This window comes from Chelonus insularis, unplaced genomic scaffold (assembly GCF_013357705.1).
Source record: "Chelonus insularis isolate UGA/USDA-ARS -01 unplaced genomic scaffold, ASM1335770v1 contig_31_pilon, whole genome shotgun sequence".
NCBI classification, from domain to species: Eukaryota; Metazoa; Arthropoda; class Insecta; order Hymenoptera; family Braconidae; genus Chelonus; species Chelonus insularis.
In genome coordinates this window covers 30,227-50,339 of record NW_023276490.1, presented here as the reverse complement: position 1 = coordinate 50,339, position 20,113 = coordinate 30,227, and the positions used below count along the sequence as shown (strand labels likewise).

Here is a 20,113-nt window from a genome sequence, read left to right as displayed (position 1 = left end):
GATCAAGACTAAATACCAAGCCATGCCCAATATTATTATACATTATTATTTTTTAATTTTTCCTGGCCTATTTTTTTCCTAAACGTCTGATGTGTTTAGAAAAAAATCGGCAACTTCCTATCTTGACTTCTTTAATTGTTATTAAAAATCAAATTGTATATTTAAAAAACTTGCCCTAAAGGTAAAATTAAAAAATAATAATAAATAATTAAGATAATTAAAAGAGAAGCAATGAGCAGTATCGTTCATTATAAAGGGGCGAGACCTTCTAGCGCGGGAGGTCACGTGAGCGATGACTGTTGCAACATGTGGAATTAAATATTTAAAAACTTAAAAAAAACTCTAGATTGAGTAAAAATGGTTAAAAAAAGACGTACAATGTACCAAATCGTACAAGAGAAGTGCATAGAATTTATTTTTTTATACAAAACTATAAAAAATAATTTACAAATTCGAAAAAAATAGAAGAGATGTAAAAAAATATTTTATAATTACTAATAAATAATTATAAAAATTTTTTTGAGAACATAAATCAGTGACAACTGATTTGTAATAATCATGGAGTAACTGTAAAAAAATACATTACATAAAAAAAATTATTAATAACAAAAAAATTGTTAAAAAAAACAATTTAAAAAAAAATGTTATAATTTTCCCGGATGCATCATTAAAAAGATCATCGTTTATTATTAAAAAATCAATTGTTTAATAACCACAATTGTTATTGGAACTATTTGTTTTATAAACAATTAAAAATTAACAGACTACAAATGAATTTTTAATAAATCCACCGTTTTGTTAATAACTGTATATAAAAAACCTACAAATTGAATTGAAAAAAAATTTTAAATAATTAAAAATTACGAATTTGTTTATCAAATTTGTCTACAACAAATGCGAAAAAAAATTTTTTTTAAATTGTTTCATACTCTTCACATGGAGATACCGAACTTTGCTGTAGATAATTTTCATATAAAAATCGAAAAATTCATGTTTTTTTTCAAATTTTAATTGGAAAATGTTCAGAAAATGATTCTGAACATTCCAGAATTTTTCCAGGTTTTTGAAGATATTGGAAATATTTTTTTTTTTTATTAAAAAGGCGCTCAACGGCATGTACTGACAGAGCGTCCGAAGTGTTCGATTTTTAGCGCGCCTTCGCAGCGCTGTCCACATTTTTAGTCCATGATAGACAGGTGCTCTCCTGAATTTTTTATATTTCTTACAGTTCTCGCTACGTAAGCGGTAAGAAAAATACAATAAAAATTTGTACAAATACTCCTCATCATCCTCTACAAAAATATGTAACCAAAAAATTTTGATTTTTATTCTATAATTAATGCACGATAAATTCACAAGGCTACTAGACTAACTGAAAAGTTCCCGCGTGACGTCACGATGCAATGTTTAATTGCGAATATCTCGATAACTATTCAACAGTACGGGATAATTTTCAATACACAATTAATAATGACTGTGATCTTCCATTTAAATCCAAAATAAGATTTATTCATTCAGTGTTTATCGAGATACAGATTAGACCACGCCCCTAATTCCGTTTTTCGCACACTTCAACTCGATTTCTAGCCTCTTCTTTGTCAGTATTCCCTAAATGCTATCTTACGCAGACCTTTCTCTCATGGCCACAAATTTTCTACAGTATATACAGGTATACTACTGTTGAGAATTAATTAATTCTCAGTTTGAATTTGCCAGGTGACAGGAACTCCGACGGCCATCTTGGAACTGGGTCGATAACCAATCGACCAAAGAATCAATAATTCTCAATTTAGTCAATCATTTGACTAATTTTCAGGGTCCTTTTTGACTAATGAAGTTCCTGTCGCCATTCTTTCACTGTTCTCGTTCACGTGTACACGCCATTCATATTCATTCTTAACAAATCTTAAAAGTTTGAGTCAATCATTAGTACTGGTGTTATTGTAAATTATCAGAGCCATTTAAGCTTCATTCTAAACTAGAATCAAGTAATATTTCAAGACACTTCATTGTAATTCAAGGCATTTCATCAAGATTCATTTTGCATTGCATTGATAGGCTAACGCCACGTGCACAATCACATTCTTGCTCAACTTGAGAAGCGTGCTGAGCTCGTGTGGGAGGTCAATAATACCGAACACACCAAGTTGACTATATTTTGGACATTTAATTCAGATTCAGTATTTTAAAATAGACATTCAGTGATTTTGAGCGACATTCAGTCTTCATATTTCATAACACAAAGTTGTCAGTATATTTAGTGTACCTGTTAGTGCTTAAAATAAAGATACTTTATTTTTTATGAAACCTGACTTCCGTTTGCTCTGTTCCAACACAATCATCCCTATCCTTAAACAGTTAGGTTAAATTCACAAGTTGAGATTTTCTCAACAACTACCAATGTATAAATATAGCGAATGAATGGTTTACGTATTTCTTACCTTAATGTTGATGAAAAATACAAATAATATAATTGATTCATAGATTATTTTAAAATTCAAATGATGTAAAGTGGAAGTTTATTCAATTTTTGAATATGGATACTAATGTCTATTTATATCAAACTGAAAAAGATAAAGTATATGGGAACTAAATTTGTTATAAATAATTAAAAACGGAATCTATGCAATGAATACGAATTCTTTTAGCGTGATTTTTTTTTCTTGTTTTTACTGATGAAAAGCTATTCCTCATGTGGATAAATATAATCGAACATGTTATCAATCACGATTGTAATCGCTCTGAATGAGTATATATCGAATCTTACATTAGAATTCGAATTTTTACTGTTTTCATTCATACACACAAATTTATTACTTCTTCATTCGCAATTATGCCACATCGATTATTCACAAAGAGAGATTCTTTTAATTGGCTAAAAAATGAATCGTTTTTAATTTCCGTCCATCAATTCTTTTAATTTATTACTGTTTATACCAGTCAAACAGCATTTACGCGGACAAATTTGCGAGAATAAGCTCGTATCGTAGCATAGATAGAAAAGATCCAATACATCCTATATCTTTTGTCAGACTTAATTTCTTTACCCTCGTGCACTGCAAATCTCAAGATTCCACAAACGTGTTAAAATAATATACATAAAGCGTATTCAATGTAGAATGTCCATAAACAAACTATACATTATTTGTTGACACTTTTAACAATCCAATATTAATAGGTAATTATTGTAATTATGTGTAATTTTAACAACGAAAAAAAAAAATTGGCCGTGACGGCGATCGAACCCTCATCGGCAAAATAAAAGTCGCGTGCTCTGACCACAGAGTTAACATGTGTTCATTACTTACTTACATGTTTATAAGTCATAAGCTGCAGGCTTGGGTACGGAGAGAGGGAATAAAACTTGCCGGCGAAGCGCCGGAACCGGCCGCGGATTGTTTTTACTGTTTTGTAGCTATATAAATATAAATATAATATTTTTTTTAATCTTTCCGTAACTGGGTTTGAACCCTGATCGGCAAAATAAAAAACTGGCGTTCTGACCACAGAGCTAGCACATCTTCATACAAATGTTTTGTGTTTATTATTTTAACCCAAGCATGCTTGGGTATGGAGTGTGAGTATCCAGCTTCCGGCGATGTGCCGGAACTTCTCACCAATTGTTTGTAAGTGCTCTTCATGTTTTATAATTGTTTAAAAAAACTGCTGCCTCTTTTGTAGCGACATAAAAACAAGTTTTTTCAAACTTTTTAATAACTTTCTTACTCTTCCACTAAAAATTATTATCTAGAACTAATTTTGGCATCCTAAAATAACGCTAGCATAAGGGAATAGAGCTTGCCGGCGAGTGCCAGAACTCGCTGCCGATTGTCGTATGCGTCTCTCTTTCTACGAACATGAGCCGTTTATACTTCTATTCATACTTTTTTATGTGCAACACATGCGCAGAAAGATGGAATGAGTAAGACTGCGACAGAAGAAATAACGCTCTTTGTCACTTGTCTTAGAGCCCTGAGTAATTTTGATACGCACTGTCGTAAAAATCATTAATTATTCCATGCCTTTCAGAGACTATTATTGCGCCACCTGTCGAGAATGAAAAAAATACGATTCTCTGAATGATCACCTGAAATTTTTCTCGCGAAACTATGCTTTCTTTATTCGTTTTTTTATTATAAAATATTTTTTTAAATATTCCGAACGATAGTATGTACAACGGAAAACAACGATTTACAGTATAGGTACAGTGGTTATTGTGAAATAAATCATTTTCTCGTTGATGGCTGATGACAGCGGTATCCGCCACGACACCTCTAAAATCTAGTGAACAATGAGTGCATATCTTCATCTTCATTTTTAATTATGATAAAGTAATTAATGTTATTATATTGTTGTTTTCCGATGTGATGAATAAAATAAGCTTTTGATTGAGTCCTAAATTAACTAAATTCATCCATTTTTGACGCCGTCATTTGTAGAGAAAAATTTGCTAGGAACTTTCTAGGGGGAAATCTGTCTACAGCCCAGCCTTAAAAGTGTATTATCTTTATTTATTTATTTTTATTAATAATAAATTAAAATAATAATTATAATTTAAACTTACTCCTTTAGTCATTAACTTAAGTTTATTATTAAATTATAATTATCATTATTTAAATTTTCTTGTTATTATTTAAATTAAGGTTTAAAAATTTTTTAGTTGGGATATTCTATTGTTATAGGGACTATCTGGAAGGGTATTTAATCATAAACTTTCTAAATTAATTTAGATGTGGAATCTCTATTTGAAAAAAATACTACGCTATCGATAATTGCTCGGATGGTATCAAATTTTTTGATGGACCAGGCATTAATGACGCCGAGTGTACTAAGAAATTGTTTGGAGATCGATTGGAAAGAATTCTGTAATACCGACAAATTGGCATGATAACTGTAAAATAGTTAGCATGATCTTTTTCATTTTTTAAAATCGAATATCTCTAAAAATAGACGGAAAAAAAGTAAAGTGAGGTGACAGAAATCTTCGTTAGACGGTAAAGAACAAAAAATGTCCCATTAAGTATTGTCGATTTTTGCATAACTGCAAAGTTATTAATGAAAATGTGAGGGCTCGAGCAGGCAAAAATTGTTTATAACAAAAGAACTCAATGATGCGTACATTACTTTTGTCTGCGAATAGTTCTTTCAGAATCCTCGTGCAACTTTACATAAAAATAACTTCAGTTCAAAAAGGGAGGTTAAATTCGCTAATACCCCTATTTTTAATTGCACTGTTACTGGACTATAAGGTTATGATGTATCTGACCATAAGATAAGTGATGAACAATTTAAATTCGTTCGTTCCTTAGACTATTACTGATTAGTGAATGATTGTTCTTAGTAAAGTGTTATCAACAATTAGTTTGAGTGTGGTAGTTCCAAAAATTACTACTGATAAGTTTATAATTGTTCTATTTGATGTATATTTAACAATCAGTTTGACTTTGTTAGTTTTAAAGTTTAAGAATTGTTTATTCTTAAACTTCCCATTACTGCAAACACATCCCAAACTATCCTTATTCTATATTAGATATTCTAAATCTATATTAGTTTTATACTAAAAATACTCGATAAGAATTTAGGAATTCAGAAAAGTCAGTACAGATTCAATATTTAAAAAAGTATTTTTCATACTGAATCTATCTAGACAGTTCTGAAAACGGAATTATTTAGATATGCTCAATATAAATTCAGTGAAAATTTCTTTATAAAATTCATACTCGTTAAATATTTAATTCATATTGAATATACGGAATTTTTTAATATATAAGTTGATATAAAAATTTCGACTCGGTAAGTGTTTAATATGAATTGAGTAAATTTGTTTATAAAATGAATATTCATACAATATGTAACTGATATTAAATACACTGAAAAATCCAATATATTCAATATAGAGTTTAAATAAAAGTTTCAACTCGAGCATGTATATGTCTTCGTAGAGTGTACTCTAGTAATCTACCTTGGGGAGACATAAACAATCCCGAGTCGAAACATAGTCGAAAAAACTAGATCTCAATTTCTAATCACATTTAAAGCAATTAATATTTTATAAATTGTCAGTGAAAAAGCAGTACGGTTATAAGTATGATTATGGTATATAAAAATAAGTATATACTGATAGTTATAAAAAATGACAATTAATCAGTTTTTTAAGTGAAAATCGCGTTTTTAATGAAGTACCACTAAAAGTGAAAAAATCTATAAAAAAAAAACTTGACAGCACTATCTGATAATTTATGCGTTAAAATAGTGTATAAAATTTAAAAATGATCAGCACATTAGATTTTGAGTTACAGCACACACCACAAATCCTACTACCCTCTCAAGATTCAGTAAGCGAGTTATGACACGAGTACTATTCAATCTCTTCAAGCGATAAAATATACAAGTTTGAATATAAATAACCTAGTGTACATGGAGATAATATGCTCATATATTTATATGATAATAATTATTACGGTGCAAGTGACTTAGCAGATGTGCAGAAAGACTTAAAGTACTCGTGTACACCACGAATTTCTCGAAGTTGTAACAGAATCTTGATTTTAAGTTGCAAAACTAACAAGTGTTATATTTCACCGTGTTAATGTCTTACTAGATAAACTACCATATTAGATGCGAGCGTAATGATTTAATTTAACTTTGGCCCAAGCTACTTCCGCCATTGCTTTCGCTTGCGGCTTTATGAGTTATTAGTATGGATCCTTCATGTCATGTACGTAAGATACTATATTTAATTATGCCTCAATCCAATAAATGTACAGTTAATAATAAATGAATTATTTAAAAAAAAAAACATTCAGTTATTAAACTTTAAGAAACATTACTAGAGAATCAGTGCAAAGCTATAGTTTTTTTAAAAATTATTTACCAATAATGTAAATCTCTATTGACGTTGAAAACTACATACTAATAATTCGAAAAAAATCTTCAAGAAGGTTATAATTGATCAGTGATTTTTAAAAATATCGTAGCATGTTATAAAAATTTCTCATTAACCCCTGACTACTTAGACATGGTCAGAAAATAAAAATAAATAGTCTGAAATTTTATCATTTAAATCAAATTTCTCTGTAGTCGACATCTTCAGTTATTCGTAAGATATCAAGAACGCAAAAAAATTTTCAATCTAGTGAATGCATAACGTCAATGTTATAATATACAGAAGTCACCAGTTATATCAATTTGTTTACATTTGTTTTATGTAATACAGACATAAAAATTTACTTTTATTAAAACTTTTTTTAAAAAACTGAGATGGCCATTTTATAGAGCGGGAAAAATCCTATCTGCTCCTGAATTGGCTATAAAATGGGCTCATGAACTAAAAAAATATAAGGGTGCAAAGTTCATGAGGTACTATAAAAATCGAAAAATTCATTTTTTTTTTCAAATTTTAATTGGAAAATGTTCAGAAAATGATTCTGAACATTCCAGAATTTTTCCAGGTTTTTGAAGATATTGGAAATATTTTTTTTTTTTATTAAAAAGGCGCTCAACGGCATGTACTGACGGAGCGTCCGAAGTGTTCGATTTTTAGCGCGCCTTCGCAGCGCTGTCCACATTTTTAGTCCATGATAGACAGGTGCTCTCCTGAATTTTTTATATTTCTTAAATAAATATAATGTCTAATATAAGAATAAAAATAATTAATAATTGGCCACGCCCCCATATACAAGATTTGAGAAAATACAGATTTATTTTTCTTAAATATACGATTTTTTTTATAAAGTTGGTGCTATTGTGAGGTTGCTATAGTGTAGTAAAGAAATTAAGTTGGTAAACATAGTGTACCGATGATTGAGGCGCTAATTATAAAATAAATTAATTATTAAGATGTTATAACACTGACAATGATAAATAATAGTATATCTTTATAAATATCAATTAATTAATAATAAATAAAGAGGACATTATGATCGAGATAATGGTATAACAGTAATTAATGATGAATTATTCGATAACATGATAAATACATGAAAATAACATCAGTCTTTGGTTATTTATACATCATCGATGATTTTTCTATTGACAAATGCTCATATCTCGCAAATAGTAAGAGACAGAGCAAAAATAATAAAATTTTGGGGCAGTTTCTACAGGGGGGTCTACTTTTAACCCTGAACCCCATAGTACTTCTATATTTAGAAAATTGTCATTACTTATTAATTCAATAAACAATTCACTTCAGATAGTGATTAATAAGGATTTAATCGTTTTGTTTAGAATTAATTTAGCATTTTTATTCCGGTCTGTGATATAAAGAGCGCATAAGATCATTTTCTCACATTTTATTTATAAAAAAACGATATCATTATAAACAAATGCTGATATGTCAAAAACGGTAAGAGCCAAAATGAAAATAATGGTACTACTTTAAAAGTATATCTACAAAGTAGTTGTACTTTTTACTTTGTTCTTTGAGTGCTATTTTCGTAAATATGCGTAACTTGAAAAATTACAAAAAGTCGTGAAATAATTCTACGCCAAGTATTGCATTTGGATGAAATCAATTATATTTATTAAAGTCAAATAAATAAATTTCATTTGAAATTGTTAGGTATTTTTTAAAATTACCCTAGGGCAATTTTTTTATTTAATAAGAAGATAATGATGGAAAATAAAAGTAACAGAAGGTGTAATGAAGAGAGACGAATTATAAAAAACCAAAGCACTTTTCTCCTGAAGTATTCAATACCAAAGAAAAAAATGCAACAAGTAAAGAAATTTCTAAGGTGAGCTTTATTCTGTAAACATAATTTTCATAGACTTATAGATAATTTTTGTAGGGATCGAAAAGGCCATTAGTAATAAAAAAATCTCTAGAAAGAAACATCTCTAAAAAACAAGTAAAAGGATACTTTACCAGTTGTTGCAAATAAGGTATCTTCAAATAATTTTTAAATTTAAATATTACGTATTTCAATTAAATTTTTAAAGTCATGCAGAAATTTTTAATTATTATTACATTCGCTAATTCTCTTTTGTAGAATAATAGCTGAACTAGAAATGAAGACGTAAGAATTTTGAGAGACTTAAACGCTGCTATCAATCCACATCAGGGATCGTCAAAAAAAGTATTCTTCATTACACATTACTCAATTACTGGGAAATCGTTTATCAGAAAAAAGAAATTATCAATTACTTCTGTAATAGATAATATCGAGAATAAAATTATCAATTAACACTGTTAATGTGAAATTTTTTTCGCCAAATTACTAAATACAAAAGTAATTGATAATTTAAATTTCTAAATTAATAATTAGTAATTTTACTAAGTATTAATCAAGATTTTTATTTCTTTTGTGATGGAAGCATCACGTTCTCATAATAAGAAAAAAAATAATGTTTCAATATGTATATCAACGATTCAACTTATGGTTTAATAATAAATTATGTGTTTTAATGTTCACACATAAATTTTGATCATGACACATATGTTTAAAAGAACTTATTTATGTTTTAATGTTCGTCAAGATGTTTTAACATTGAATCGTACAATTAAACGTTTTAACTTATGTTTCAATGATTAAATATGTATTCTAACGAATTTATTTATGTTCGAATGGTCGAATATGTATTTTAAGAATTTTTTTAATGTTATAATCGTCCAATATTCGTTCGAATGTTCATAATTATGTTGTAATGAACAAGAATATATTTTAACGCTATATTATGTGTTCTAACGTTTCAAATTATGTTCTGATGATCAAAAGTATGTTTTAATGAACTTATTCATGTTTAAATAGTCGAATATGGGTTCTAATGTACCAGATCATATTTCAATAAACTAGAATATGTTTCAAAGTTACGTTATGTGTTCTAACATTTCCACTTATGTTTTAATGATTAAATATGTGCTTTAACGAACCCATTTATGTTCAAAGTGTCAAATACAGGTCTTAATGTTCCAATTGATGTTCTGTTGATATGAAATACGTTCTAACAATATTATTTATGTCCTTATAGTGAAATATGCGTTCCAACATCCGTTGTCGATTTATAATGCTGGAACGTTTTTTCCAAGCAACAAACATGTTTTCTAGCGCTTTAAATTATGTTCTAATATGAAAAATGCGTTCTTACTTTTTCGTGTACGTTGTGATAATCAGAGATATTCGCTCATGCTGTATAAAAAAGTGAGCTATGCTTGCACTTGAACGCAACTTTTTTTTCCTATAGAATTTTTAGATGAATTATTGTAGTAAGTCAAACAGCTCTTCTTGTAGTCGTGAATGGTCAATAAAGTCGTAATTAAAAGAAAACAAATGTCATTAAATAGCTTATACTTATGTATACTTATTGGAAGGCTGATTGTCAAATACATTGTTATGAATAATTAATTTGTACCTATAACGATAGAACATTATTATAAACAAATAATCGTACATTTAACAATTGAACATTGTTATAAACAATCCAATTATGCATATAATATGTTAATTTAAAAAACGTGGATTACCTCATATGCATATGTTGGTGACATTAAAAAATAGATGTAAAATAACAACTCCACAAATGGTCGATTAATTCATTTACGTTGAAATACCGAATAAGACTGATGATCCAATACTATATGATATCATTACGAAAAATATGTTCTATGGACCATGTGGAAGTTGAAGTATTATACATGAAAAATGTTTCAAACATTATCCTGAAGAATGAAGAGAAGACATTAGTATGGACGAAAATGGTTATCCCCCTGGTAAAACAATCCAATAGAATCTGTCAGAACACGATTGAAACCCATAAACATTTGATGAGACTTAATAAGTTCTATCGGAAGGTAGCGCAGTTCTCATAAAAAAAAATTATAACAACGAACTAGAACTCACAGGTAGAACAAAAATTTTAAACTATGATACGAGAATGATAGAGAATGGATACGACAACCCTATACATTCTAATGAAAATAATATTTTTTAATTCATCGTTAATTTCAATGACAATCATTAAGAAGCGTCGTATGAAACACTATAAGAACAAATAGGAAAATAATATATTTCAATTTTACGATTTTACGATACAATTTTTTTTTCATATATTTTTTTTCAGTTACTCCATCATTATTGCAAACTAGCTGCCACTTATTTATGTTCTTGAAAAATTTTTTTATTTTTTGTTTTTTTTTTATTGCAATTCTACTTTATTTATTTCACTTGATTCATTTTATTTTTACAATTTTACAGGCTTCAATTGTAAGAGGTGGGGCCTTCTAGCGCGGGAGGTCACGTGAGCGATGACTGTTGCAACATGTGGAATTAAATATTTAAAAACTTAAAAAAACTCTAGATTAAGTAAAAATGGTTGAAAAAAGACGTACAATGTACCAAATCGTACAAGAGAAGTGCATAGAATTTATTTTTTTATACAAAACTATAAAAAATAATTTACAAATTCGAAAAAAATAGAAGAGATGTAAAAAAATATTTTATAATTACTAATAAATAATTATAAAAATTTTTTTGAGAACATAAATCAGTGACAACTGATTTGTAATAATCATGGAGTAACTGTAAAAAAATACATTACATAAAAAAAATTATTAATAACAAAAAAATTGTTAAAAAAAACAATTTAAAAAAAAATGTTATAATTTTCCCGGATGCATCATTAAAAAGATCATCGTTTATTATTAAAAAATCAATTGTTTAATAACCACAATTGTTATTGGAACTATTTGTTTTATAAACAATTAAAAATTAACAGACTACAAATGAATTTTTAATAAATCCACCGTTTTGTTAATAACTGTATATAAAAAACCTACAAATTGAATTGAAAAAAAATTTTAAATAATTAAAAATTACGAATTTGTTTATCAAATTTGTCTACAACAAATGCGAAAAAAAATTTTTTTTAAATTGTTTCATACTCTTCACATGGAGATACCGAACTTTGCTGTAGATAATTTTCATAGTAAAAAATAACATCACTCCTAAAATAATGGTGAAAGAATCCAAAAACCACATTTCGATTTTTTTTCAGTATTAAAAAAAACTTTTTTTAAAAAACTGAGATGGCCATTTTATAGAGCGGGAAAAATCCTATCTGCTCCTGAATTGGCTATAAAATGGGCTCATGAACTAAAAAAATATAAGGGTGCAAAGTTCATGAAAAAAAAAGGTACTATAAAAATCGAAAAATTCATTTTTTTTTCAAATTTTAATTGGAAAATGTTCAGAAAATGATTCTGAACATTCCAGAATTTTTCCAGGTTTTTGAAGATATTGGAAATATTTTTTTTTATTATTAAAAAGGCGCTCAACGGCATGTACTGACGGAGCGTCCGAAGTGTTCGATTTTTAGCGCGCCTTCGCAGCGCTGTCCACATTTTTAGTCCATGATAGACAGGTGCTCTCCTGAATTTTTTATATTTCTTACAGTTCTCGCTACGTAAGCGGTAAGAAAAATACAATAAAAATTTGTACAAATACTCCTCATCATCCTCTACAAAAATATGTAACCAAAAAATTTTGATTTTTATTCTATAATTAATGCACGATAAATTCACAAGGCTTCTAGACTAAAGGCAGCACCGAAACGGTACCCTGCAAAAAAACTTCATAACTTCATAATTCATACTTACATAACACTGTGTAGAATAAATTTGAAAACAGCACTCAAGTAACGCTGTCCAATTCCTCTTAACAAGAAAATACAATCTAATTATTCCTAAATAACTCTACATTTAATAACTATAGTTCTACTGTATTCTTTCTCTCAATTCAAAAAAAATATTTGATTTAATATTTAATATAAAAAGGTTTTTTACCTTAATGCACATTCAATTGAGAGGGAAGTTATTTTTTAATTTTGCGCCTTCTCAGAATTTTGCCACTCCTAGTTATCAGTCTATAAATGAATTTGATCATTTTTTCCGTTTAAAAACTTCATCTCTCTAGTTAACAGTTCTTTATGTTATATTTTAAAAAATAATTCAATGTGGTTTTTTGTTTTCAATTGATACTATCAGCTTTTCGCTAACTAAATCTATCGAAACTTTAAAAAATATGTACTTGACAAAATAATAGTGGTTAAATAGTTCTAGAAAATTTCAAAATTGTTTACGCAATTTTTTTCGGGTTTGAAAAATTCTATTATGTAAAAATTTATCCATGTATGAAATATTAACTATTGTCAGATATAAGAAAGAATTTTCTACAAAGTTATTATACATTGTTTGTTAATGACAGGATACTATCTTAGATGACGAGAGATATATATTTAAATTATCCGATGATTTATGTGCAGTTATTACAAGATGGTAAATTTTATGAGACTTTACAACCACTACTAAATAGAATTCGTAGCTGTAAACCGAAAGGTCAATGTCACTAACTTTTTATCTAGGTATAATTGACAATGACTTTAATTGCACACACTTAAAAGAACCATCATAGCCTTGAAGACAAGAGACCCTACTTGAATGTAATTTCGTCCAATTGAAATGTGAGCATTCTAAATATGCCAAACGATTGGCTACACTACGCTTGTAGAAAAAAAAAGAATATACAATGTAACGGTAATGCGAGCATATAAATAACAACAGTTTTTCATGACCATGTCTGCCGTTTTTTCTAACAATAAGAATACTGTTTAAAGTATATTTTTTCTATTCTTACACCAGTTTCCAAGTGTATCTTGAGAGGTTAGCAGTATATTTTTGTTTATAGTTTGTGATTATTGGAAAGTGCGTCTGTGAATCAATATTTATTATTATCAAAGTCTTACTTACAAGTATGATGGATTTCTATTATCATATTCTTTTTTGAAAAGCTTTTTATTGTATTCTTTCAATTTTACAAAATTGATCAAAATATAGTTATTCGTAAAAACAGAAACAAAATGAATAATAAAAAATAATTCAGTGCATCATACTCACAAAGTGATGTATTTATAGGTAATCAAGACTATTTTCAGTCAATAATCGTTGATAATTGGGGACGGATAATCAAGCCAGAAATTTCAACAGCTATAATGGATGCTAAAAAAGAAATAGCCAATGAAAAGAAGGCACTAAAAGCTACAGAAAAGCAAGGTTTAAACAAATTGAATAGCAAAGTGCTACAGGTTCGTGGCATCAATGAAGCTATTGAAAAACCAGTAACCAACATTCAAGATAAGAAGTCAGTGGAGATAATGGAAGAACATCCTGAAACAAGCAAGTCAGCAACACAATCTAATTGTGAGAAATGCAAAAAATGTGTTTGCCGAGATTTAAATATCCAAAGTAAGTGTTTATGTCTTCAGCATTTTACTTTAAAACGTTTGTCTTAAATTCTTTGAAATCTAACATGCACGAATATGTTAGAAGCCGAAGATAGTATCTATAATATTTCTTAATTCAATATTAATATAAATGAACTTTTTTCAGTATCTCCTGATTTTGTGAGACTTTTGAAAACCTACACGGATTTATTGACGTTAATGATGTCCAAGAAATATCCGGAAGGGGGTGCCATAGCTAAATACTCAGGTACGCGAAGTCTCATCAAGCAAAAATAAATTTAATGAATTGATGTTTGGGAAAATTTTTAATAAACATTTTCATTTGTTACAGGTCGAATTATATCCTGGTACTAATGTTATGATATCCAGCAATGATTTAATCACCGTGGTCTCAAACGCTTACAAAACAAGCGTACATTTATACGAAATTTATTTGCAAAAATTGTAAAAACTGAAGACATAGTAAAATATGGAACAGGACAAAAATTGACCGCTGGTAAGTAACATTTGACTAATCCCTAGTAAGCGTTAGCATTATAATTAAGTCTTTGAGAAAATAATATGATATTTCATCCATAGGCTATATCACGAAGCGATATAAAACCGAAATCACTTCATCAGGGTTCAACGATATCGTCATTCGTAAAATGCGAGACATAATAATCGTTTGGAACAAAAAAAACAACATCATTACCGAGAAGAAGACAAGCGCGAAGAATAAAAGATCTCATGATGATGATTTATCTGGTTCGAAAACTAAAAAATGTAAATAAATAAAATATTGACATATTACACTATTTTACATTAAAATCGTATATAAATCCACAGACATAATCATTTAAACAGTGCACTTATTTATAGACCATTATTTATTTATCATTTTAACTAAAAAAGGAAATGGCCGGTCATCATCCTCAATGTTATCAGCACCACGATCACTACCACATTTACGAACATCATCACCATCAAGTGAATCTAGAACACTATCACCACTACGTTCACGAACATCATTACCGACATCACCACTATCCAGAACATCAAGAAAACCTCCACCAACGCCACCCATAAAATCATCAACAGCACCAGCCGTAAAGTCTTCAACGACTCCATCATCAGCACCCATGACCCCATGAGTACATAGTGCGAATCCTGATGTTTATCAAAATCCAACCACATTAAGTCGGACATCTCAAAAAGGAATGGATCAACTAACGAAGAACAATTTACCATTCTCAGACACATTTTGGCCCCATAGCACTTACAGAAATTTTCATTGTGGACCACCACAATACAGTAATCTTAATGAGCATCAGTATCAAAATTATTTCTCCCAATATTAATATCCATAGAGTCACCCCCGATTCTATCGTGCATATGGTTGTAATACACAAATTAACAATTTTGTAAATCATAATAATGGAAATCAAAATAACAATGTAAACTTCTAATATGAATAAAAAGCTGAACTAATTATTAATCGGTGGTCTATCGGTTAAGAATGCGGTGTGACTATGGTACTGTTTAGGTAGTCAATCGGTGGTTTTGTCCTACAAACGGGACTTTAACGGTGCTAGTTTGGGATATATTCCAAGAGCTGATTTGGTGGTAATTTGGAAATAAAAATTTTACAAATTATTTTTAGTTGGGAAGTTGAAAATCCTCAGCCATCTACTTCTATTAACATCGTTAATATTGATCAGCCTCAACCATCAACTTCAACTACTGGTGGTGTCTCTTATGAAACTGTGGACAATTGGATTCAAGTATCTTAGAAAAAGGTGATGGTTCAACATTGATTACGGCAATAAAATTATAGCAGAGTTTCATGGTCCTTGTAACGTCGATGGTGACAGTACACCATCTACAACATCCTGTTCATATTCACAGTATAGCGGTGATAGCAGTATTCCCTATAGACTTGATACTGAAGAAGAAACTGATGACAATATGTCTTCAGACGGCTACACCCAACTCCCGAGTCATCATCATCGTTAAGCGTGTCATTAGTCGATGCTTTTGAGGGAAGCAATAATGAAGTACCGGTTTTAGAAGGGGACACCAATGCTGATCACCCTTATCAACCAAGGTCATCATCATCCTCAAAGAGTAAATATTTTTGAATTCCTTTATGTTAAATTTACGACTATTACAGTTATTAAATTTATGTAGGTTTTGAATATATCGATTGGAGACCTCATGAAGAATAATGCTGTTTACAACTATCAAATAAATTATAAATATTCAGAGAGGCGGTGCTGCAACAAGATCTATAGCAAAAAAAATTCTTGATTCAAACGTCAAGATCAACGTTTCACTAAGTACCTCATCAGAAGCCTTCGCGGCTATCTATCCACCGGGCCATCGTTTTATTATCGACAGAGAGCGGGTAAAAAATCTCACAAAGTTTCAAATTACAGGTGAAGAATGGTAATATGGAATACCATTTAGAATGGTTTGAGGGCGCTTTAACTGATATTACCACATACATTACACAAGGTTGTACATCGCGTGATAAAATTGCCTTTACTATTAATTATGAAGAGCTGACACGTGGACCAATATGGTCTCGCTTTAGGCCACCACAACAATACATAAGTAACGATTTGTGGGAGCTACTTTGCAAAATTGCTTAAAGTGTCGGTAGTTGAAATAGTGACGATAATATTGTTTTGATGGATTCAATTGTTCGAGGTGTGGAAAAACGTGGCCGTAAAAAGCGTTCTATATTAAGTATCACGAATAATGATAATTTACGCTTTCCACGCTCACTCGTTGTCGCTGAACTTTATGCTGAATGCAGCGAAATTCGTATCGGTAATCTAAAAAAACGTTGGAAGATAATGTGGGACCGTCAGTGTAATTTGTAACGTGAAGTAGCCTCAGAACTAGTAGGCAGATTTGGCGTTAAAATGCCCCGTTAAGGCTGTAGGCTTGATGAAATCAATGCTTTCCAACGATATTTTGTCTGCAAAGGTACGGCTATTGTTGTGTTCGAATTTTACACTTTAGGAAAAGGAAGTCTACCCTTATTCGATGGTCGATAGGTCATTGAGAAGTATTCTCTTCAGCGATAATACCGATCTTGATTGGTGGTAAATTATCTTCAGCGATAATACCGACCTCGATTAGCGGTAAATTATCGTCAGCTATAATACCGATCCTTGATTGGCTATCATTCTTTATAATTTGTGCTACTGATTTTTTCAGGAAATCAATGAAAACGATGTTTTTTTTTTTTGTGTACACAATTTATTTATAGCAAAAAAAAAAAAATTACATTTGATCAATATATCATAATAATAATATAATTATAATAATATAATATATAAATGTTTTCAATATATAATGTAAATTTTCTCATTTGCGCACTCAAGGGTTTATATTCTATTATTCGATAATGTAAGATCAAGCAATAGGCTGATGTGTTAGCAGAAAAAGCTTTTGATGATTCGAACTCCAGTCGAACATCAACTGGTCCTGATTTTAAGGATTCATTTTGTTTAGAACAATCGGTTACTACAAGTGGTGTTATATCAATAAATTTTCTTTTCGTGAGCAGAGGTTCTGCTTCTTTATCATAATATGATGTTTGAAAATCTTTATACATATCATATAATAAGCAAATTGATTCCGACTTATGTTGAGATTTATGTTACCATATGGATAGCATTGTGAATTGAGGAAAAGTTTTACATCCCTTAAATTACAATGATTGAAATGACTTGCATCTTTCGTAGCATCAATTTTGCGTGCAGTTTGAAATCCCAATGTAACATAGCGTGGCTTTTCCAGTTGAGTTGATGTTTTTACGATACATACGTGTTTGGTTGTGTTCGGCAGCATTGGATATTCATATAATTCCCATGATCTGAAACTCACTGAAATCGGTGGGTCTTCTGCAATGTAACTCAACAATTTTACTTTTTTTATATCTGCAATAGTGACATAAGGAATTATCCATTCAATTTTTATAAGCGTGATCGTCTCTTCAGGCTCCGTTACAGCTTGTACAATTGCATTAAGATCGTTATTTGAACAAGTATTGATTCATGTTTGGCATTGACAATTATGCAATGATAATCTTCAGCAAATCCCAATAGTATATGACTTGTAAGACCAACATTTTTATTTCGATCAATCTCAACACCATTCAATTTATATCGTATTTCTTCAAATAAATAGCATACGGCAATATTAACGAATCTTGATGTTGCTGCTACTGCATTTCCGTTAGATTTTGTAAATTTCCCCGTAATATGAAGAAAACTTTTGCTTAGCAACAGACATAAATCTTGATGTTGAACTGAGATATGTATCTCATCATTATTATTATATATTGTAGATGCATATGGTTGACGAGCATGCACCTCAATGTGTGCAATAGACTCATCAAATATGACACCTTTACTTATTGCTAATTGTTCTTCTTCCATGGTAAAAGACATGCAACACAGCACATTTTTACTTTAATTTTGTTGCAACTTTGCGAATTATGAGTCCCAGACTTTGTGGGAATAATCGATTTTGATAAGTTAATCGTTTGAGTTTTCTTCGATGACTGATAGGATTCAGGCATGATATGTTAGTTTTATAGCTTCCCCCTACTATTGGTTTATAAACAATCCCCATCACGTGACTGATTTCAAATGTAAACGCATTATTACAGTTTCACCACGTAAATTAACCAATTGACCGTCTTGATCAACAATGCGCAGTTGTAAATTATGTATTGCTTATACGGTGATTGGAAGATAACTGAAGTTTGATAGAACTTCAATGATCTTATAACCTGGTGGAGCTGATGGGAAAAATTCGTGAATCGTATGTACCAACTGATTATTCATGTATGCTCCTGTCGTAATATTACATTCGATCCTTAATGCATTAATTTTCAAGATAAATACTGGTAAATCTGATGTGTGAGTCAATTTTGGAAAAATAGCTTGTAGACTAAAGCCCAACAAACTACCAATAGAATCATGCAGTTTGAAATTTATTGTTGCATTTTCACTGTAAACTTCACTGTGTAGTTCATTATTACTGGCCTTAATAGAAATTGATAATTGAGTATCAGCTTTCTTCAAATAATTTTCAATGTCTTCAGTTTCATAGCTTCCTGTGGGTATTTTAATACTTTTATCTTCACCATTGAGTGTATAATAAAATTTATTGTTGCCGTTATCAATATTTGGAATGGAATTGAAGGTTAACAAATCCACAAGTCCTAGGTTATATTTTTTAGATGATAATAATTTAATTGGTGGACAATAAAACGCTTCTAGAATGGACGTTTGTCCAGACAATGTTAACGTGAGTGAATCATCCATGACTGATGCTTATTGGAAAATGCATATTACTTTTATACTTTTCTACGTGAAAATTTTAAACACAAGTGTTCGCAATCATCTGTACTGTAATCTTGATGTTTTTTATGATTGTACAGTATTTTATCAACATTAAGATGTTTCATAAGCTCATGTGGTGGCTGCAAATTGCCAAAACTGTCATAATATATAACTTTATTACCACGTGTTTTATATGCCACCCAGTGAGTTCCAGGTCCAGTTTTATCGTCGAGATTAATAAGTGCTGATTCATTTTTCTACGGTTTAGATTTTGAAAGATCATTTCGCATGAAAACACCACGAAAAAAGGGTATTTTCAGGATTTTTGCATATTTTTGAAGTTCAATATCAGTCAGTGCACGATGAGGTAAATTTAGAAGTTTTTTTTGCCGGTTTCAAATACAATCCTAATCCTCTCTTGTGCGGTTTTAGACGTTAACCTTCACCCAAAGCTATTGCTTCCATTCTCTCGTTATGTCGTTTAGCTTCTTCTAATTGACGTTTGGCGTCTCTAGCATCATTAATTGCTT

The 20,113-nt window shown here is 30.0% G+C and overlaps 1 protein-coding gene across 1 annotated transcript; it reads left to right on the top strand.

Moving 5' to 3' along the window:
• Positions 1-13,826: 13,826 nt before the first annotated feature.
• Positions 13,827-15,987, top strand: LOC118065680 (uncharacterized). The gene is made up of 5 exons (XM_035081115.1): positions 13,827-14,239; positions 14,384-14,485; positions 14,570-14,734; positions 14,818-15,003; positions 15,881-15,987. Exons 1-3 carry the CDS (start codon positions 13,987-13,989, stop codon positions 14,590-14,592), a joined length of 378 nt encoding a protein of 125 aa, XP_034937006.1. The 5' UTR covers positions 13,827-13,986; the 3' UTR covers positions 14,593-14,734; positions 14,818-15,003; positions 15,881-15,987.
• The last annotated feature ends 4,126 nt before the right edge of the window (positions 15,988-20,113 follow it).